This window comes from Podarcis gaigeae (assembly GCF_964106915.1).
Source record: "Podarcis gaigeae genome assembly, chromosome: 7".
NCBI classification, from domain to species: domain Eukaryota; kingdom Metazoa; phylum Chordata; class Lepidosauria; order Squamata; family Lacertidae; genus Podarcis; species Podarcis gaigeae.
In genome coordinates this window covers 49756390-49779035 of record NC_139683.1, presented here as the reverse complement: position 1 = coordinate 49779035, position 22646 = coordinate 49756390, and the positions used below count along the sequence as shown (strand labels likewise).

At 40.2% G+C, this 22646-nt stretch overlaps 1 protein-coding gene across 3 annotated transcripts in view; it reads right to left on the bottom strand.

Moving 5' to 3' along the window:
• Positions 1-19640, bottom strand: part of GNAL (G protein subunit alpha L) — a 171929-nt gene extending 152289 nt beyond the window's left edge. Inside the window, exons 1-2 of one of the 3 annotated variants that reach the window (XM_083746799.1) lie at positions 19532-19640; positions 16914-17112 (exon numbers count right to left, since the gene is read on the bottom strand). In XM_083746799.1, the coding sequence (XP_083602925.1) occupies positions 16914-16994 (81 nt within the window). In that variant the 5' untranslated portion in view covers positions 16995-17112; positions 19532-19640. Of the gene's footprint in view, positions 1-16913; positions 17113-19508 lie in introns of all 3 variants that reach the window. The other 2 variants (XM_083746800.1, XM_083746801.1) reach the window with 2 other exon arrangements.
• Between the last annotated feature and the right edge of the window lie 3006 nt (positions 19641-22646).

Sequence of the window (22646 nt, the reverse complement as noted above, 5' to 3'; positions counted from 1 at the left end):
ATGCATGCGATGCCGCACATGTGCTGGGATCTTCTGCTCATGGCTGCAGCCGCGAACGGAGTATCCTCCACATGTGGCTGCGGTGGCACGATGGCTGATCGTGCTGCCGCGAGCCCCCGCAGGGTGACGTCTTGTCACTCCCACCGACATGGAACCCAGGGCACACCTCCCCCCGTCCCCCGTAGCGACGCCACTGCATTTCATGAACATCAGTGCACTTAGTTAATCGTAACAAAATACTTCATCTTTTATTTATTTCCATTTCAATACCAAACAGTCCTTGCGACTTAGGACAAGCCATAGAAAAGAAGTAAATCATCACCATAATCAACATCACCAGCAGAACAAAATGCCAACTTAAAAATATATCATATAAAAACTGGCTAAAATCACAACACACGTTCTTGCTCCCAGCCATTAGGGATGGTATAGTGGCAGGCACTATACTGAGACTGACACTAGCATCTTAAAAAACAAACCAACCACCACACACACCCTAAATACCAGTGTTACTACAAACTGCCTTACTGTTTTGCCTCGGCAAGTATTAATGTCATTTTTTTGTTTATTAGCAGAATTAATAGATTTGGGGGGATGCCAGCTTCCTGTAAGATGAAGGGTTGGCAACTTGTGGCCCTCCAGATGTTGCTGGACTTCAACTCCCATCAGCCCCAGCGAGCATGGCATGGAGTCAGGGATGATGGTAGTTATAGTCCAACAATGTCTGGCAGGCGAGAGGTTCCCCATGTCTCTCTTAGAGCAAAGGAGTGCCTTTTCAGTTTCTTATCTGCAAATAACTGTCAGCACTAAATAAAAGGAGCATTATAAAATGGATCAAATTTTTATATTTATTTTGTTAAAACATATTATTAACAATAGTTTAGACAAGACTCTCTCTGCATGTGCTCACTGCAACTTTCTAAGGCTGAACTAAGACCATCTATTGAAATTTAATGGGTACAGTGACTGAAATACTTTTAATTTTATTTCTGAAATAAGCAGGAGCCAGAGCTGCCATGGAAGTCAAGTTGAAAGTGAAGTCGGGTGCCATTATGCCTTTTAGCAGATGTTGGCTTCCTGTCCATCAGCCTGGCTTGCCTTATTCTCTCCTAGCTTTCATCTATCACTGATAGTCATTCCTGACATTCCCCTTCCATTACTTCAAAGATCAATAGGCACATGGTCTGCTTACTGCTACTTAATATATACAGTATTCCAAACTATTCCACCATAAATTGGATAAATAATGTTTTGCAATTATTGGGTTGCAAGAACCCCTCCATACAACTATCAAATTTTTTATTTTTTATTTTTAAGCAACTTTCTTGTACTGAGAAACTAATCACAGAATTTTCTAATCAAAATTCAAACTTTGATATAGTGGAAGGTGTCATATTACATATATAGCCTTGCAAACTCTGTCCTATCTCATGAAGAACATTAGTCAAATTTGGAGGAGTGCTAAGGAGGAGAATTGACTGAGAAAGCAGAGTTTCAAACTATTGAAAAGATAATCCCATTTGCAAATAAATTTGGCATTTCAAATAATTACTGGAATGCATGGTCACCAGTACTTGATTTGTGGATTGTCTGTCACAAAAGGTAGTACTATAAGGTACAATGCATTGGTCAGAATTTTGTGCTAATATTTTTTATTTTAAAATATAATATGAAAATTCTTAGCAGATATGGCTTGATCTATAGCAGGACTTCTCAGTATCTTCATATGTTGTTCAGGTTGGATCTGGCCTGCAAGCTGTCAGTTGCCATCCCACATGTATAGCATCCGCACTGTCAATTGTTTTTCAGCCAGAACTCACCAGAACTCAGTGCTGGCACCTCTCAGATGAGTGCCATTGCCATGCTAAAGGAACGAGGAAGGTGTTCATGGTGAGTTCCAGCACCTCTTTTTATAGAAAAGTAGCACTGGGTAGAATGGAATGATCTAGTCACAATTATGCACTGTTGTCATACTATTTTCAGTGCAAAAGGTAAGGACGTCCACTGTTCTATCAATGGGTTTTGGAAGTTTAGTTTTGGATGAATTGTACCCTATGTGTGTTTATATTCACACTCTCTTATCCTTCAACAAAAAATAAATAGTCCACTCTGCCTGGTATGAAACTGCTCTCTTAGCAAAGGCAAAAGAGTATCAGAGCACATGACTGAGGAACAGGTGCCCTTTAGCTGATCTAGCAAATAATTCAGTCAGTGCTTGCATTAAAACAATTCCCTCTTGGAGTACTGGGTTACCATCTCACTGCTGGATACCCACAGATAAAGTCAGTACTGGCATCAGTCCTGACAAAAAGTGCTAAGAATGATAAGTCTTTCAATTAAAAACCCATAAGGGGTCAAGATTTTACAGAGGAAGAATAAAATGCAAAAATAGAGAAGAATTTAGAAAACCATTAGAAGGGGTTGAGGGAAGTCTTAGGCTGTGATAGCCAAAGATTTGTTATGATATTATGAAGTTATGTTGGAAAATTTGTGCAAAAAACCAATATTAAATAATAATAATTTTAAGTTCCAAGTCACATTGCACGTTGCTGTAAATAAAGATTATTGTTTCAATCCTTAAAAAAAAAATTACAGAGGAAGAGGAAGATAAACATTTGTTTCACAATGTTTGGGAAGTGAAAAAGCTGTTTGTATTAAAAAAAACACAATTTGTGAGTCTTCAATTTTTCACAAATGTGTGAAACCAATTGCTTATGGTCCACTTTTCAGTGACTACATGCTTCTGTATTCTTGCATATTATTTCAAATTCAGCCAGATACTTTTCAAGTGGTGGTTATATAGTGAAAATTACACAGAGCATTTAACTGGCAGGTCTCCATTCTCTTCCTGATGTCATCACCCATGGACCTTAGTGGGTTTCTACAGTTTGGCCAAAGATTAGACGTTAAATATTTAATGTAGAAAGAAAAGCAATTCAGAAATACTTGGAAACAGTCTTGTACCTTATGGCAATTATGATCTCCCTGGGCTCCCCTTAAACAAAGAGCTTTGTTCTTCTAAAGCAATTACCAGAAGTTAAAAAAAAGTTACAATGCCAGTAAGACATTCAAATGGCACATCTGCAAAATGGGTTTCTTTCAGGTTCAATCAGCATGCAGATGGCTTGCTACTCTACATGGGTTTCACACTATAAAAAGGATAGACTGGAGTATGGCTTCTTAAAAGATATGAAGCCTATGGCGATCTGAAAGTTAGTTCAAAATCACATTTGCCAAACAGCAGGAAAACAAGTAAAAATCAAAAGTGTGTGATCTCATGCTTAATCCATGGGTATAATCATAGGCTTGTCACTAAAATATAGAGCTACCCTATCTAAAATGTACAGGCTAGCTGTGTCCCATAGTCTCCAGTGTGTACACTGGCCAAGTCCCTGCTGCAGTACATATATGGATCCTGTGCATTGGTAACCCTCTACGGGGACAGAAATCATGAAGGGCGCACATACAATCGTACATATATAGGTCCCCTTCTAGCTGATGCCGACACAGCCAGGGTTGAGTGTGTGTGTATGCAATGGCATTTTGGGTATGGGGATAGGCAGTGTCCTCACAGGTGCCAACTCAGGGGAGTACAACCAGTGTGGCAAGTATGGGTGGTGAACTACCAGAAAAAGATTTCCTTCCATTATGGGCTGAGTGTGTTTAGCTGCTCACCTCCAATCCTTTGCTTCAGAACAGCGGTTGCTTAGCTGGCTGTGGCCAAAGGGAGACAGAGGAGGACAGGAAATTCTGCCTGAATTATCCTGACACCATATAACACAATGTCTTTTTCCCCCCTACTGCTATGCTTAAATGCAACTGTGTTGTGCAAATTCTAAACCACTTTGAGGGCCTCTTCAGGCTATAAAGCAGGGCATAAATATTTTAAATAAATAAATGTGGGACAGCAGAATAGTTATCCAGACATGATCCCATTCAATCTCACCTTTCAATTTATCTGCATTCTGGGGGAATGTGTTTCGCGCTCATTGGCACTGAATACTTGAGTAGGGTTTCCATAAGGAAACCCATATCCTCTAATGTGTAGAGTTAGACACAGGTATGTAATCTTTCTTCAGTATTTATAAATGCTTCATCAAGAGTTGGGATTTAGTAGCTGAAGTATTTTCTTCTTATTTACCCTTTTCTATTACGTTACAAAATTTGTTCATAATGCTATCTTCCCATTCTTGCCAACGCTGAATATAATTATGTCCAAGTATCTGCATGCAATATTAGTTTAAAACCCATAACTCCAGCAGTATTAAAGTTTGTGCACTTGTTATGTAGGGACAGCATTAGATCATCCTATTAGAATAAAGGGTAGGCATTATAAACTGAGTTGAGAAGTGTTCAGCAGGTACAACTTCCTTTACCTCTGCAACACTATGTAAGGAAGAGCAACATCAACCAATATATTTTCTTCTGAAAAATAGTGGGACACAGAATCATTCTTCTTTATAGAATCTAGCAATCTTACTACTTAAGCATTCTTGATATTTCAAATCTTTTGCACTGGGGCATTAGGGCTGCAGTCCTCTACACAGTTACCTGAGAGTAAGGCTCATAAAACTCTATGGGGCTTAGAGTAGTTCTGAGTAATGAGGGATCACTCTGACCATTTTGGTTTCTCTCTGTTTCTCATTTTTCTAATATTAATTTCAGTTTTTCACATTTCCACATCAGTTTGCTTTTTTTAAAAAAAGTCCTAATGAAAATTCTTCAGCATATTAGTGCAAATTTCTCCTAATAGACACATATTTATAGGCAATTTTACTTAATATACACATTTTTGCAAGCAATTTTCCCTAATACGATGCATTTTTTGTTATTTTCACCAATGTATGTGTTTTTATGTACACTTTAACCCCAGTTTGTGAATTTTTTACAAATGATTTGGCTGGGGAACTGCATTACACAATCTGGAGAATTGTGAATTTCAAAGAATGGCTGTTTGGGTTTCAGAAAGCATGAAATAAATTGAATTTCTCTCCCATTTTTACTTTTGTGTATACTTGTAAAGAGGTTTGTGCTGTGAAATAGTGACTGCCTTAACTCTTGCTGCTACATTCTCCTAAAATAGGAACTCTAATTGTGTGAGAATCCTAAGAGTTTTTGAGAGATCCATGATCCAACATTGAATTTTACATTGGAGACCATCTTGGCTATGAGTCCGGGAAGACCTGCTCCCTGCCTTGCTGGCCTTTTACCACCTGGCCTGGGAGGGCAGGGCCCTGGCTGACTCCAGCTACAAAAGCTGAGGCTGCTTAACAGACCCTTGGGCTGGGGTACAGTTTAGGATTATTTTTGTTGCTGCCACCAATATTAATATATTATCTTTAGATGTTATTATGATTTATGTGGAAATTGTTCAGTTTGGTTGTGTTCTTTTTGATATGTTTTATTTACTGGTTATGATGACTTTTGTTATGTTTGTAATTTTGCAAATCTTTTCATGTTGTAAGTCACCTTGAGCATGGTTTTAACCATGGAATGGTGGCATACAAAGAAGATGACAATGGTGATTTTATATTTTTGATTATTTTTCATACAGAAACTCCACCACTGAAATAAGTTGGAACAATGTATATTTACCATTTATTAGGCATCTTCATAATCATCTATAATCATCTACACTTTGTTTAATAGAGTTGTTCAGATCTAACCTCTTTGGTTTTAAGTATCCAAACATTCTGGACACTATCAGCAATACAATAAAATATAATGCATGAACAAGTAATACTTGTGACATTTGTTATTAAATTCAACAACTGCAGAATCTCTGACATTCTCATCACAAGTGAGAAAAATAATCCCATGTTAAAATGCCTTCCCTTTTTTCCTGGATAACATTTGTCTGTATATAAAGCTGGGCGTTAGCTGAGGAGATATTGGACAGTGGAATAAGTGATTCTATAGTTGGCATTAAAATGTTTTGGCTTTGGAGCATGCAATCCTGATTTTAAACCCTTCATTTCTTTTCTTTTCCCATAAAATTCTCAATGAGTAAGACTGAATAACTTTGATGGCTGCTGAAGACGGTTGTGTCTTCCTTTTTACTAAAAATTTGCTAGCCAGTTCTTAAGATATAGAAACAATATGTCTGGCCCTCTCCCATAGTAAGCTTTCACAATTATCCAGTACCATTTGAATCTAGGAAAGCATGCAGGAGAGACCAACAACTAGGGATGTTGAGAAATTTAATCAGAAATGGAAACAGGAGTGGAAATTCCTGCAATTTTCATGGTTATCTGAGGTCAGGTCAGGAATGGAAACACATAAGAGAACATGGGCGATATTCACAATCATTTTTAGTCCACAAATGTTATGTAAATAGTTACATTATTTTCACTGTTTTGCTTCCATTGAAATACATTGAAATTAATTACACAAGTTTGGCCTTAGCAGATAGTGAAATAACATAGGTTTTAGCAGAAGCTGAAGTGTAGCAGGATGGAAACAGCATTGATTGCAATAATCCAACACCTAGATTATAGCTTCTGATTTAACTTAATGGAGTTTACATTGGATTGCGCATTGGATTGCAACCTAAATCACTGAGCTTCTGTTCTTTCTTTCAATGTGACAGAATACTGTGATTAAAGGAAAGTTCATTACTTCCTAACTCTTTTTGTGAGAAGAATCACAGAAGTATACAGAAGAAACGAGAACTGGAAGGCATCCAGTGTCTTCCCCTTGAATATGATGCCCATTACCTAACATCCCAGACAGAGGCTTAAGTATAGCCCGGCTCCGACTCTTCAAAAGGAAGAGATTCTACAGACTTCCTAAGTAGCCTCTTTAATTGCTGTACCAATTGAACTGTTGAGAAACAATGAGTTCTTCCAGATGTGGACTCAATGTTGCAAGCAACTTCGGATATTGTAAGCGAGTCTTTGGCAACATTTTAAAAAAACCCTACTTATCAGATATTCCATAGAAAGGGTAAATATGGATTAAATGGGGGGAAATGCAGGCTAGCATTCTGTTGTTGACGATGACATGTGGGAACAGCAACAAATTTGCATGAGCAGCACCAATTCCATAATCTATACATGTCTGGAAGCATAATACAGTGGTACCTCGGGTTACATACGCTTCAGGTTATATACGCTTCAGGTTACAGACTCCGCTAACCCAGAAATAGTACCTTGGGTTAAGAACTTTGCTTCAGGATGAGAACAGAAATCGTGTGGCGGTGGCAAGGCAGCAGTGGGAGGCCCTATTAGCTAAAGTGGTTAAGAACAGGTTAAGGTTCTTCAGGTTAAGAACAGTTTCAGGTTAAGAATGGACCTCCGGAATGAATTAAGTACTTAACCAGAGGTACCACTGTATTTTGAAAACCCAGGATATTTGGTATAATCTTATATATCAAAGAAGTATGGAAAAAAGTGGCCAGCTATAAACTATGTATACCTTTCTTTTTCAAGAAGGATTGAAAAAAATGCTTGGATGCTTCACATGGCCAAACCTGGAAACAAAAAGAGTGATGAGAGATTATTGAAATTTAATGCTGCATCAGAATTCTCTACAATGAGTGTGCTGCTGTGTGTGGAACAGTAACTTCTTCCATAGCATGTGGTGCAGGGCTTTACTTATATTACTAGAAATAAAACAATATATAATCATGGGTGGGCCAGTAGGCACAGCCTATGGAGTGTACTGGAGGGGAGCCTTACACCCACTGGGGGACAGTGAGAGATTTCATTCATTTGTTTAGACCAGCAAACTGAAAGTTGTCTTAATTGGATTTGAATTCATGTTGGTCTCAAGGTGCATGGGAAACCCTGAGGAATAAGATATTGTTAGCAGAGAGATAGCAATAAAACTCAGCTCCTTATGGTGCCAATTTGTTTATATCTCATAAAAGGCATCCCGAGTGAGCTGAAAACATACATTAGTTGTCTTTGGAGAGATGCTCAGAGCATTTTTTAAAGTTACATCTCTATTATGTGAATGCAGTTAAGTGTTAAGCAGTTAATGTGGCAGCATCTTTAATCAGTTATTTTAAAAATTATGCCCTTCTGTTGGTTAGTTAAGCACATAGCCGTTTGAACATCTAGCTACTTATATATTATTGTCATTGCTATTACTACTACAACTCACTCTCTGCTTCTACTTTCCCAGATTACTGAAGCAGCTGCTTATACCAGATAATTAGTTCACAGAGGAAACTGTTTAGATTTAACAACTAGTCCCTAGAGAAAACGATAAAAACATGCTACAATTTACATGATCCATCAGATACCATATAAAATAAAGGTTTTTTAAACACTTGTTATTAAAACAAACTGTTACCATTAATAGTGCCTAAGATATAGGTTGCCTCATTAGACAAAGTTTAGTATAACACAGCCACACCCACACCCCTTAAAAACCCATAACAGAAAGATACAATGGATAGACTGGAGATGCAGACAAAGCAATGCCAGAATAAGTAAATAATACTAATATAACCAAGCAGCCCCTCCCAGTGTATCAATCTCTCCAATTCCATCCTATGCATGTCTACTCAGAAATAATCCTCACTGACTTCAATGGAAGTTGTTTCCAACCCAAGTAGGTGTGCATAAGATTGCAGCCTTACAGTTAATTCCTAACCATATCTACTAGAAGTTAAGTCCTACTGAATTCACTTGTGCTTACTCCCTGTTAGGAGTAGGGCCAAAAGTGATATGAATGGTGATATGGCAAGGGAAGAATGAAAGCTAACTATCCTGAGACCTGCAGATAAAGGGTGGTATATAAATCCAATAAATAAAATAATAATAATAATTGGAACCCTCTCATCACTTGCTCCCATCTGAAGCAATGGCATAATATCATGCCTGCAAAAGTGGTGACGTAAGGATAAACACTCTCACTGGAGACCATAGGCAGTCACAGACAGACACCCACCCCTCCATCTCTAGAAGATGCATCTTCTAACAGGGAATAGGACGACGCCACTCTTTTCTCATTTGCATAGAACCCAGAGTACATTAGTGGGTAATTATGAAAAAAGACACTTTCTCCAAACTGCCAAGGTTCACAACGAAGTGGAAAGTGTAAACACTTGTGTCAGGGTTTCAGGGACAGAGAGCGAGGGGGAGGGGTCCCAGGGTGACGAGGAAGAGGACGACGATGACCCGAGGTTGTCAGTGAGTCCGTCAAGTGAATCCGAGGATTCCCAAAAAGGAGCCCCCCTGGTCAGGCCAAGGGGCAGTAGAGAGGGAAGCAGTCAGAAGCAGGGGAACGAAGAGGGAATCCCCAGTGGGGGTTGGAGATCGGGACCGGCCTCTCCGTCGGAACGGAGTGAAGGGGGTGGAGTTACCAGTGTGTCAGGAGGAGCAGAACAGGGAGCAGAGAGGGGAAGGAGTTCGGAGCAGAACGTCCTGCAGGAAGGGGAGGAGTGTAGTACCGAGAGTAGCGTAACGGTCGAAAGGAAGGTCAGAAGCAACGTACGCGCGCCAAGTTCAAATGTGGAGGCGCGCGGAAATGAGGAGAGCCCTGAGGAGGAGCCTGGTCCCAAAGCACGAAGGAGGGGGGAGCAGGCGTCAGAAGACTCAGCCTCGGGGGAGTCCCGAAGGGAGGGAGCACAGGGGGGCAGGAAGACCCTGCGGAAAAGGAAGGAGAGGAAAAGGTGGAGCAGTACAAGCCTCTTAAGCTGGTGCAGGGGCGGGACTGACTCAGAGGGGACTTCAAACATCTAAGGGTAACAGATGCTGAGCCACGGAGCTTGGATGTGACGACAACAATGATCTTCAATAAAACCTTTTGTATATAACTTGGACTGGATTTTGGTCTCTTGTGAGCTGGGACCTCGGGTGGCTCTGACAACTTGTTTTCTCAAAACCCACACAGGTGTCCTATCTCAGGATTCCAGTGAAGCCTTGAAACAGGAGTTGGATTGAGGGATGGGACAGATGCCACCATGGCCAGTGGAGGCAATTCCCCTTCCTGGCACCTCATGGAGCTTCTTCCTCTCAGGGTTCTAGTGGGATCTTGGGAAGGGCTGGAGGGCTCTGTAAAAGGACTGGTCAATCTCTCTCTTGCCTCATGTACAAATTGTTGAACTTTAGGCTAGTGATTGCTGTACCAGCATTAACTCTGGCTTAGCCGCTACCAGCACCATGGGATTACTCTGCAAGGCATGGCGACTGGAGGTTTCCCTGTTGGCATTCATGGGTGTAGCCAGGGTTTGGTTTTTTTTGGGGGGGAGGGGGCAGGCTTTAGGTTGAGTGAGGCAGAACCTCAGTGAAGTATTTTTATTTATTTACTTGATTTAGGGGGGGCAGCTGCCCCCCATCCCCCTTGGCTATACTCATGTTGGCGTTATAGGAAATACTACAGACTAGCAAAGCACCTAACACTGCAGCTAAGCAGGTGACGAAACTGGAGTAGCCTGGAATGACTCAAAAGACAAAAACCCCCCAAGTAATTTGTTCTTTATGGAAACCAGGGTAGTGGAAAATCAGAAGTAAATGACAAGGTCAAAGGGATGAGCCAGGGAAGTGCTGTGAGCAGCTAATAATAATAATAAGCTTTTATTTATATCCTGCCCTCCCCAGGCTCAGGGCAGCTAACATCAGATATATAACATTACTATAAAACCAAACAATAATTAAATTACCTCCTGAAAACAGGTCAAAATCTGATTAAAGTCTAATTAAAGTCTAATCTGGGGAAAAGTTACACTGCACAAGTGAGGTATGGAAAAGTTGTTGTGGTGCGAGGACCCGATCCCCGCGTAGTGGAATGAAAACACAAGGACATGTGATATAAGGTAAATGGGCAAGAAAAGGCCACAACTTTATTGACTACAGCAAGTGAAAAGGTATTGGTTTAGGCATTGGATTACATCATCTGACTCCACCCCCTCAGAGAGGGGTGAGTCTAAAACAGGGGGGTTTATTCACCAGTAGGTGGTTGATGTTAATCCAACTATAAGCTCTCCCCTGATGTCACCGAGGGTCGTGCCATGGCCTTCTGCCACGCAGGCATCGGACAGAATACACGACCGCCGGATTCCTTTAACGGAATACCCAAAATTGAAGGCGCAGGCAATGGCCACACCTAGCCCTTCAACACACCACACCACATTATTCCAATGCCTAACCTACCCACCAATACCACAAAAGTTGTGACGATTGCTACGAGGTAGGCGAAAAAACCAAAAAGCCTAATGCCAAATGGAAAAATTCCTACCAAGCCCCCCGGACAACCAGGGCGACCAACCTAAGGTCCATAGCAAGACCAAAAGAAAACTGAGACCCTGAGCTCTAAGGGAGTGGAGGGTGGGTGACTCGCGATGGGACGACGAAAAGTGAGGCCGGAAGGCTGGTGCCGCAGCAATTTAGGCTGCTAAACACGCCCCCTCGCAGGGACCTGGTTGGATGCCTGCCTGTGGGTGTGGGCGCCAGCCTGGTGAGTGGGAGGCAGGGGGCTAACGCCCCCTGCTTGAGGCGGAGTCCAGCTCCCAACCACAACCACTCCCCTCTCTTGCAGGAGGAGAGTCTTTAGCTGTTCAAACGGAGACAATCTTACAGGAGTTTTTCCCCCTCCCTCAAGAAAACACGACATGATGTAGACAAGCTAATGCTGATTAACAATAAAAGCAAAATGGAAGATAAGCCAAGGTTATTGGTGACTTTGAGTGTGGTGATACTATTCACAAATGGAAAATAATACTCCATAAAAATAATAATTGTTTTGCTTGATCAGACCTAGGCTACCATTTTGTCTCAAATGGAGACCAGACAGATGCCCACAAGTGTGATATGATGGCAGTAGCCATCAGATATTGCTTGATCCTAGCATCTGGTAATCAGGTCGCAAATTGTTCAGTATTCTGCTACATCATGGCCAACAGCCATTGATATGTCTGTCCTCCAGGAATTTATCTTATCCTTTTTTAAAGCCATTATATTATAAATAATAAATCACCTATATGGATTATTTATAAAGACATTTAAGCTAGTGCTGCTTGCCACATTTTGTGGCAATGAATTCCATAAGTTAATTATGCAATGTGTTGATGGAAGGTGAAGTCTTGATACTATTGCTCTTGGTAATAGCATTAGCAGCAGCTTTCTCCTGTGAAACAAGTACTAAAGAAAACCCCTCCATTAAGACTGAGTTTTAAGGTTTCTACATTACTTTCGAAGGGAAAATTGAAATTTAATCTCTTCTTTTAAAATGTCACAATTTATATAAATAATACTCAGTATATTACACAACTAGGTTTAGTGTTCACACTAATCACTGCATTGTATTCAACAATGCCATTTCTCACTGGGGCACTCAAAAGTAGGGATAAATGAATATATTCATGAAACCAACAATAGTAATGTTAAGGCCTTTACATTTCCTGCATATTCTGTTCAGTTTTTCCAACTGTCTGACAAGAACAATGCATATTATGCAATAGCAATAATGAAGTGTTGCTGATTGTAAGAAAGAAATGGACCTGGTGCACACAGCAAAAGAGAACTCTCAATGCTGCGTGCTCTGTATATAAAATCCTTGGTCCATCCCACGAATTGGCAACATCAAAATTTCCCCAGTAACTCAAACAGACCAATCACTGCTATGGCCATCTATACGATCCCACCCAGCAACAGAGGGGTGGCCTGTCAGACCCCATCGTAACACGTGCTCTCCATGAAGGAGAACACGCTTTTAAAGAAAGAAATGGACCCCATACTGGAATTAAATAGGCCACATCTTTGTGCAGGAAACCTGTGGCCGGTGAGGCCCAAAGCATGGGAAGAGACAACAAACCTACAAGACAAACATATTGGGTTTGAATAGACCACAACTTTATTTATTACAGTGACAGGTGCCGACTGCTAGGGGCCGAGGCAGTTTTGGGCCCCCAAACATATATATATTTTGGAGAGGGCTGGGCCCTCTCATTGTTCCGAGGATGTCATGCAACATTGTGTCCCCACTCCCCAATCCTTTGGAGAAACTGGCACCTCTGATTACAGATGTAAGTAGGCTTTAGTGAAAGCAGTTGGTATGTATCCTGAATCAATCAGACTGCTGCTTGATTATTTTACAGGGTTGATCCTGAGTTAAGGATCTCCCTATGACATACATCAAATAGGGGCAGTCCCTCCAGGAGATCCTAGACTAAGGATCCAACCCAATGCCTTATCTGCCAACAAGTTGTGACTATTATTATGGGGTAGGCAAAACCTCCAGATGGGCCCAATTTGTCTGCAGGCAATTTCCTCCCTGGCTCCAAATATGGTGACCAATTATTTACATAGGAAGGTCTTACACAGCGCCTGCCTGCACATCTTCAGCTCCTCTGACTTTACCTCTGCTTGGGAGCCATTTGTGATTTATATGACCAAACAATCTCATGGCTGGCACAGTTCCACTAAATATGAGGGTTGGTTTTTTTGCAACATTTATGAATATTGGGTATAAATAGTAGAAATATGACCCTTATATTGCCCTATGGAATATATTTTACACCATTCATTCTTTTTAAGATTTCTATTATCATCATGATTCTTATTTTATTATTTTTTAATTTTATTCTTCCTGTTTTTATGACTGTTTTTATATACATATAGAGTGAACCTACAGAATCAGCAGCTTGCTCAATCAGCCCTTTGGAATTTATTCTCTATTAGGACCACTTACATTTAAGGAAAGGGCTGGTGCTGTGATCTTTTTATTATAACGATCTATATGTGATCTTTTATATGCATATATTGTATATGTGTATGTGTATATATACATATATGCTTATATTTTAATTCTACTATTAATGTTCTGCCTTGTTTATAACTGCCCATTCTTCAAATATTGGTATCCCCTTCTTTTCCCAATTAATAAAACCTTAAATAAAATAAAACAAAATAATAACTTGAACCATAACAACAACTATCCTAGTAATGAGAAGAGCTGTGTGACAACTTGCAATTCCTGTGAGGTTGGCTTGACTGTCCTGCCACAATACACCTGAGTCTTCAGCTCAATTCTAGCCATTCTATTTGGCCAAGCCTTCCTGCACCACAAGGAGAAACTGGATGCTTCCCAATGGGCCATCTATTATCATTTAAGTAGGGCTCCCTTCTCCCATTGAACTGGTGGGCAACATTCATTGAACTCAGAAGTTGGAACCAATAGTTGTGACAGCATAGATCAGGCAAATTAATTTCTCCCTCTCCAGAACAGTGTCCTGAAGAAAGTACAAAAGTTGCCCACCATGGCCAATCAGTAAAAGCATGAAAAGATCCCTTCCTGGACTTTCTAAGAGTCCAGGGGACCTACAACTGATAACAGGAGTGGTGGGTGAGACAATATGCCTGTTTGGCTCAAGCTGAGGAAAGGTAGTGGCAGGAAACCCATTTCAGTAGACCCCGTTACTATTTCTCACTCAACTTCCCACATTGATCAAGCCCCATACATCTGTGCTGCATTTATCCCTTTATACAAAGGATATCATTAGTGGGTAGTGCACCTGACATTAGCTTCCATAAAAAGCAAGGAAATCTCATTAATTTCAAATGGACACACTTTGAAGTACAGTAAGTGTACTTAAGTAAATATTTAAACCACCTTCATGGGTGGTAATCCCCACATTTCAATGGGGATTAATTCTGAATAAACAGTATTACAGTGCAATCCATTACATCTTTACTCAGATGTCTCAGTTCTCAGTGTGTTCAGTAGGGACTACTATTTAGTGCAGATGTGGGGAGCCAAATGTCATTGCGTCCAAACCTTGCCACCCTCTCCAATTCACACTCCTTCCAGCCATCTAAATCTGCAATCCAAGGGTAGAGCAGCTGGGAATGCTGTTGAGAGTGGGGAGCACACCCCTGCCTCTCATCCTTGACTGCTTCCTCTTCAGCTGCAGCACCATGGAAGCCCAAGACTGCATGGGAACCTTTCAGGAGCCCAAATCTGGATTATTATTCGGGCCAGTTCTGATCCTTTTTTAAAAGTTGCACTTGTGTGTGAAGACATGACAACTGGAGATTGGATTCATTAGTGATCTGTTAATTGAGAACTAATTTCCTGAATATGAAACAGACCATTTTTATATGATACAGAATGGAATGTACACATCTGGAAAGCTTCAGCATGTGTAAGAATCTTGCAATCTGTACACAAGTTGTTTCTTGAGTTGAACAGCAACTCTGAGAATATAAAGTTGGAACTACAACACATGCCTTACTGAAAGATGTTTGTGGAGCAAACAAGCACAAAAAAATTATGTAGGTTTACAGTCCCTATTATGTATATTCTCTCTAACAGGCATTCAACCACACAAGTACATTATCGGTGTACTGCCAATGAAATGGGATTACACAAAAAGGTTCAATGAAATGAAATAGGACTACACAAGGGTTTTTTGGGTTTTTTTTACATACTCAGGGGACTTGAGTGCATAATAGGTATGTAACTTGATAAATTAAAATAAAAAAGAAACTAAAATACACATGAAAATTGCTTGGCAAAGACCTGTGTGCTTGCAGAAGGCTGGTAACAACTGTGTGTACGTATACAGAAAAAGAAGTGAGACAGGAATGGGGAAGAGTGTCTGACTTTGAATCAATTAAGTCTATGGTTGATATCAGATGCAGAATGTTCCCATTTCAGTTGGAAACCACCCCCTTTCCCCAACAACAGGAAAATAGAGGGAAGGGAAATAGAGGAGGTGGAGGTATACTTTAGCCCTCTTTTGGAAATTCCACTGTATGCAGTACTGGCGTCTCTTTTTTGGTTGTTAAAAAGTGTGGCACTTAATGTAACAACATCACGGTCAGTACCAGCACCTATTTTTTCTAAGGAAAAAAAGCACTGACTGTAGGTATAATTTCTCAGAAACAATCCATCTCTCTCAAAAGTTAGGGGGAAAACAAGTTCAAGGACTATTTCATATAACAAGATTGCTATAGGGCAAAGGTGCGGTAAAAGAGGGAATGAGTCTGCAAGCATATAGCTCACTGTCATTTTGCCACGTGACCAAGAGCATTTCCAGATTGTCACTGTTTGCAGGTAGGATTCAATCCCATATCAGCAAATGAAGTTTCTGCAATTGAAGTTGATTGGGAGCTCTTACATGAAAGTTCTGCTCTTTTTGTGATAAGAAAATGCATTGGAAAGTGTGGAATAACATTTGCTTGTGTTCTGCTGAGAGAAGAGTTTTTTGTTTTTGTTTTAATTCGGACAAGACAAAGAGCACACTTTAATCCTTGATAGACAGATTTATATACGGGCAGGATGAGAAAAACCACAAACAAACAAGGACCAAATAGCAAATTAAAAGCAAAAGACAGACAGTTTACATCTCTCTCAAAAGCAACAATGGACAAACACCTGTAATGGCCAGAATATAGCACCTTCTGTGCTGAAGTTTGCAGAGTAGAATTTCCAAGCTCCTTTCACATCTTATGAACATAAACTAGGTACCAGTGCTATGAAACCCTCCTAGGAGCTGCCAGTGACTAAGCAAGAAATTAGCCACTTATCAGCTGGTATCTTAAAAAGATAACAAATGCAGCTGGCTAATTAAAGTGTTCTAGGGCATGTGATGAGCCACTGCTGTACAGCACAAACTCCTCACAATACAAAGTTCTTCTGCATTTCCATTACAGTTTCATGTAAAACCATCCCTGAAAACAAATCAGAATGCATTTTCAATGTCGTTGAATTTCCCTGCAAACAAATCAGGAGGAACAACAAATAAACAGGTAATCTGGAAACAACTCAATTCTGTGTAAATTCACCTAACCCACATTCCAACATGCAGATGCACTTGTGTGAATTTAATTTTCCCTAAGGGATACTCAAAACACAGGGAGGCTGCAGATTTTGAATAGTGTTTCGGCATGACTTTCAGAAGCTACCAGGGCCATTTTGGAAACCTGTATGTCACCAGCATTTAGAGATGAAATGCAACTTACTTGTTGGAAGTTTGGTGTACTACAAAATGGTAAAGTTGTACAGTAATCCGATGAGACAATGTTTACACAGCTCCTTTCCATTCAGCTTGAGGTGAGCTCAGAAGAGCATCTGCATGTAGAAAAATTGGATGGATAAGCTTTCCTGTTTCTGATTTTGGTTTCTTTTTAAAAATCCAAATCTGGAACTGCTTTTGGCTCCCTGCAAGTAATGGACACATGATAGGAGAACATGAATCATGTATACAGTAGCCTAGACTGTTAACATTTTAAATGGTCAGCAGAATTTCCATTTGTTATTGTTATTGTTTACAGAGCACCAATATAAATGTTGTTGCATTGAAGTGCAAGGAAGTTTGGCATGGGGTAGATGTGTCATTCTTGGAAACAACTGTCACCCACAAAGCACTTTTAAACATTAACTGAACACTTTGTTTTGAATTACATTACAGTTATTTCAGTTTTCAAATGTAAGTACTGTAACAGATGGAAGGTCTATGTTTGTTGTGGTTGCTACTTCAGTAATGGACCATTTGGCCTAGGTGCTATGTAGGGAAACAGAAAAGCATGAGAGTCATTATCTTGGAGGATAAACTATTAAGTTATGCTGCTGTTCCTCACACCCACACATTAGTTTTATCTTCATAGAGTTTTGGCTCTTTGGTACATGGATTAAGTTTATATGACTGAAAGTGCTATATAACACTTCCCTGTTTTGGTTTTAGAAAATCGAGCACTTAACTTTAAAGAGGTAAAATCCATTCCTGATCCAGTCACAACCTTCCTTGAGAATACCCCAGGCATGACATTTTTCAAGAATCTGACATGGTTCACTGAAAGCATCAAATGATCCCTATAAATTATCTTGTCTTGACCCAATTTCAGCTAAGTTTTTGTGAGCTTTCACTGCGAGTGTTTGAGCGCTTGTGTCTAAGTGATCAAAAGAAGAGCTGAAAAAACAAGTGGATCCCTCTCCTTTTTATCTTACTCTCCTGTAGTGAAAACCCATTTCCTTTAAGAAGAGGGATTATCGAGTGTCAATAAGGGTGCGTTAAGGTTAGCGAAGGTATTGCTGAATCTCTTGTTAACTGGAAATGGTAATCCTGAGAGTGTAATTTCCTACAAGGACATGAAATTTGTAGCTCATTTGGTCTCTCAAATAGAACTGGTAATAGTACAGCAGAAATTACAAATCCCATGCTCTCTGGCTGTCATGCTAGGGAATATGGGACTGTAGCTTTCTCAGACCATCCCTTCTTGAAGGGAAATATATTCTGTGGGTGCTTTGTTTGTTTCAAAGGAACTGCAGGAGCAGCAGGAAGGCTAGCTAGTGGCAGGTGTAGGACTAGGGCTCACTCTTACTGTGATTAGGCTTTTTGAATTAGGAGTGAACTTTTACCATCAAACTCAATACAAAGATCTGTCCCATAACCAGAGCCCAGTAGCAGCTGTAGGGAACTGTGGAAGGACAGCGAAGACAGCAGTAACTGCATTCCCCTTTGGTCTTTTGTTAGCTTTTCCCAAGCCTTCAGGTCAGAGCTGTATAAGACTGCAGATCAGCACCAAATGTAAGCAGGAGGAAATGTAACACAGATGTGCCATTTGTGCAAAATGGTAGTTTTCTATCTTCTGCATCAGATCTGATCCTTGAAAATCAGGGAGACAAAAAATTTGTCTGACATCTCTCGGACTCAAGGCCCACCTACAATGGGTCTGAATCCCAACACCCAGTGTATTCCAGAATCAGCTTTGGGGTTACTTTTAATAGGGTTATAATTCTGCTCTACTCCTCTGGTTAATATAATTTTAACAGATTCTCCCTGGGTGGAATCTACCACTGAACCATGTTCAGGATGTGCAAGAGCCCTAGCAACAAGCTTCACCAAAAATAGGGAACAAAACAGTGTAAAGAAAAATGAGTTTGGTTTATAACAGTTTGCAAAAAGAAGAAGCCAAGCATGGTTTAGATATAACATATTTAGCATTAACTTTTGAATTTCAATATATCATCAGTTAATCAGTTAGAAGTCCTTTTCCTGGGCCTGAAGCTCAAAGGAAACCTCAGATTTAGACACTTGTTAATTTGTTGGCATTTGATAAATTTCGTAACTTGTGCATTGAGCCCAAATGTGACACTCTCTTAAAGCACAGAGCTGCAGATTGAAGTAAATTAGAGGTGTAATTTGTTAAAAGACTTTTTTTTGTCCATTTATGTAGATTTGGTCCAATCATCACCACCATCATCACCATCCTATTTATTGAATTTATATACCGCCGTTCATTTGAGAATCACAGAGTGGTTTGCAGTATAAAAACACAAGAGGTTTTTATGTTCATAAATACTAATACACAGGGCCCAGTAATAGGTGATTAATATTCCTCTCAGAACAACTGATTATGTAAACAAACCACTCTCTCTTTTTTGTGTGTGCCTTATTTTGTTATTGAGTGTCATAATTTTAATTTTTTGTGGTGGCTAGGGCCCACAAAAGCTGAAAATGGGTCAGGCCTCTTTGGGCCTCTGAGAGGGCCTGTGAAATACTCCTAAATTTATGTTACTCTAGCTCTGTCCGGGCTCAGGAGTCCAGATTCTCTCACACATTTTCTCTGAAGTATTTTACTTGAGGCTTCGGGATCATTCTCTTCACAAGTTGGAACCTTCTCCTTCAGAGTCCTTTTTCTCCCCCTTTCTCCCCCCAATCTTTCATTTCACTAGCCCAGTTGGCAATTGTTGACTCAAGCTGTTGCTTAGCAACTTGGCTAGGGGAAAGTAGGGAGCCTTCAAAAGGGAGGGAATGGCAGCCCTGTGGTGAATAACAAATTGCACACTGCGAAAATATTCAGCTGCTGATGTCTGTCAGCTTCCTTCTCTTTCACCACTTGGGTATAGGTGTGTGTGTTCATACAAACATTAAAAGGTCTGTGAGGGGAATGTTTAAATTCATCGCAAGACTTGCAAGTGCCGGTAGGGGCTTATCATGGAGGACACAAACGGCAGCGTGTTAACATACCGTCATAAACAGTGTTCTGTAGCTGCAATGGGAATAGCCACTATCACATGGCAAGGTGTAATGCAAACATGAGGTATCCAACAAAGTTGGGAACTGAACAAAAATTCAACAAAGCTTAGGTGAGACTGGGTAACTTTTATGTATAGTATAGTACAGGCCTGGCCCCAAGACATTTTGGTGCTTGAAGTGAAGCATAAAATGGTGTCTCCCGCCAGGGAAGAAGGGGCGAGTGAAGATCTACCTCGGAAGCAAGTGGGGAGTGAAGATCTACCTCAGGAACAAGCTGGTGAGTGAGGTCTACATTGGGAATAAGGCAGAAGGGGAATCATAGCAACTTTACCAGGTTTACTTCACTTGGATTGCCATCTTCAAATGACAACCAAACACTAGGTCATTGGCTTAGGTAACTATCTACTTTCTATTTGTCCAACATTACTACTGAGCTGCTTATACAGCGAAAAGGATACTAGCAAGAATATAGTGATACTGCAAAACTGGAAAAACTATTCATTTATTTTATTTATTTCATAAAATTTATACACTTACTTGATTGTTTAAAACAACAACCCTCAAAGCGGTTTACAAAAAGATAAAACTATAAAATCAAGAAAAACCCATAATTTAAAACATACAAAAGCTAAAATACAAAAAATTAAAATTACCTCAACTTTCTAAGCATCTAAGAACAAAAGAGATCAAAAGTGCTGAAACAAATACACAAGCGGCAACAAAAACAGCTGAGCAGTTTTTTGCCCTGTATTCTTGATGTGCTTTGAGTTGAGTTCTTTTTCAGGGAAAATCGTCTTTCTTTCGAATAAATAAAGGTAGTAGACTAACTCAAGCCCTTGTTGGAAATGGTAACTGTCTTAAACAGATGGAGATAATTTGAAGTAAAGTTTTTGAACCTGAAATTAGTTGTCAATAAAGAATAAATGCATTTGTGGGGTGCAGGTGGGGGGGAGTGGCTTCCTACACAGCTGTTTCCCCTGGTTCCACTATTATGATAAATGCTGGTGACCTGGCAGGGGAAGTAGAGTGAACCCCAATTTATTATGATAAATGCTGATTATGGTTTTCCAATCCTCTGCTTGCATCTTATCTGATTGTACTAGGCTAGGGGTTTAAGGCCAAATGGTTTGCCATTTGTATATATTTGAGGCTCAGGAGTGCTCCTAGAAAGTCTCCTTCTGAAGGATTTTGTGCCCTTTAGTAGATGTATGGCATAGCACAAGGGTTTCTAACCTTTTTGGACCCGTGGACATGTGAAATTTTGAGTGTTGTGAGCCCGAATGACAAAATGGCTGCCATGGGGGCATGGCGCAACACATCAGCTTCAGGATATTGGAGTCAGCATTTTCCATAAACTTTTAAATCCACTGAAAATTATCCAGTAAGTTACTAATAATATACCACCGTGTTCTTACTTATACATTAATCTAGAAATCCATAATATATCTCAACAAGTAGTTCCCCATTTCAGACCTTTTTCAACAGGTCTAACTTTAAAGCAAAGTCATTAAAGAGTCTTGCATCATATTGAATTAGGCTGAGAGTCTTCCCTATAATTTATTATTTGATTTACTTGATTAATGAGGCGTGCTAGATACCATATTGATATGCTAAAAATCAACTTGTCCTACAGGTCCATTATCCACTTAAATTTTGAGACACTATTGAATGCTCTCAAGTTTTCTCTCAGTGGACTATCAAATCGAAGTCTGTTAGAAGTGATTTGATACATTTGTAGATGATGCCCTTTAATGCAGTTTAAAATGTCAGAATCAGTGTACAATTAAAGGAACTACGATATAAAAATATTTTAGCTTCAAGATACTAGACTGGATTTTGTAAATACATTGACGATTGTAGTGATTCAGCTGCACCATTATGAGTTATCCCCCCATCAAGGAAAGCACAGTCAGTTATTATCGCTCAACATGGCAGGGTTTTGTTAGGAAAAAAATAAAACTTTCATGCAATCATGCATCTGTCTACTCTGAGTTGAATGTCTACACTGAGTTGAATGGCACTTCCTCCCAGGTAAGTGGGTATAGAATTGCAGCCTTAATTGCTTTCTTCCAAACTAGATAGCACCTGGCAAAGAAAAATATGGCTGCAGGTAAATGTGTATTCCAGGAATTGTATTGTGTCTAAAGGCAATGGATAGTTGCTCTTTGAGTAGAATTCCACATGACTTGGACTGTACTAACTCCAGATCAATAACCTCAAAATATCAGTTTAACAGCTGTGACTGGCGATGTGACAAAACATTTTCTTGGGGCTGTAATGACCTGGAAGAATAGAAATAAAATGCAAAAACATATAAATACTTCACTTTGCAATAACAGCTTCTACTTGACTCTGAAATAACATCAGCTATAAAAAGGGAAAGGCCCCCCTTACCATTAGGTCCAGTTGTGGACGACTCTGGGGTTGCAGAGCTCATCTTGCTTTACTGGCCGAGGGAGCCGGCGTACAGCTTCCGGGTCATGTGGCCAGCATGACTAAGCCGCTTCTGGCAAACCAGAGCAGCGCATGGAAACACTGTTTACCTTCCCACCGGAGCAGTACCTATTTATCTACTTGCACTTTGACATGCTTTCGACATGCTAGGTTCGCAGGAGCAGGGACCGAGCAACGGGAGCTTACCCCGTTGCGGGGATTCGTACCGCCGACCTTCTGATCGGCAAGTCCTAGGCTCTGTTGTTTAACCCACAGCACCACC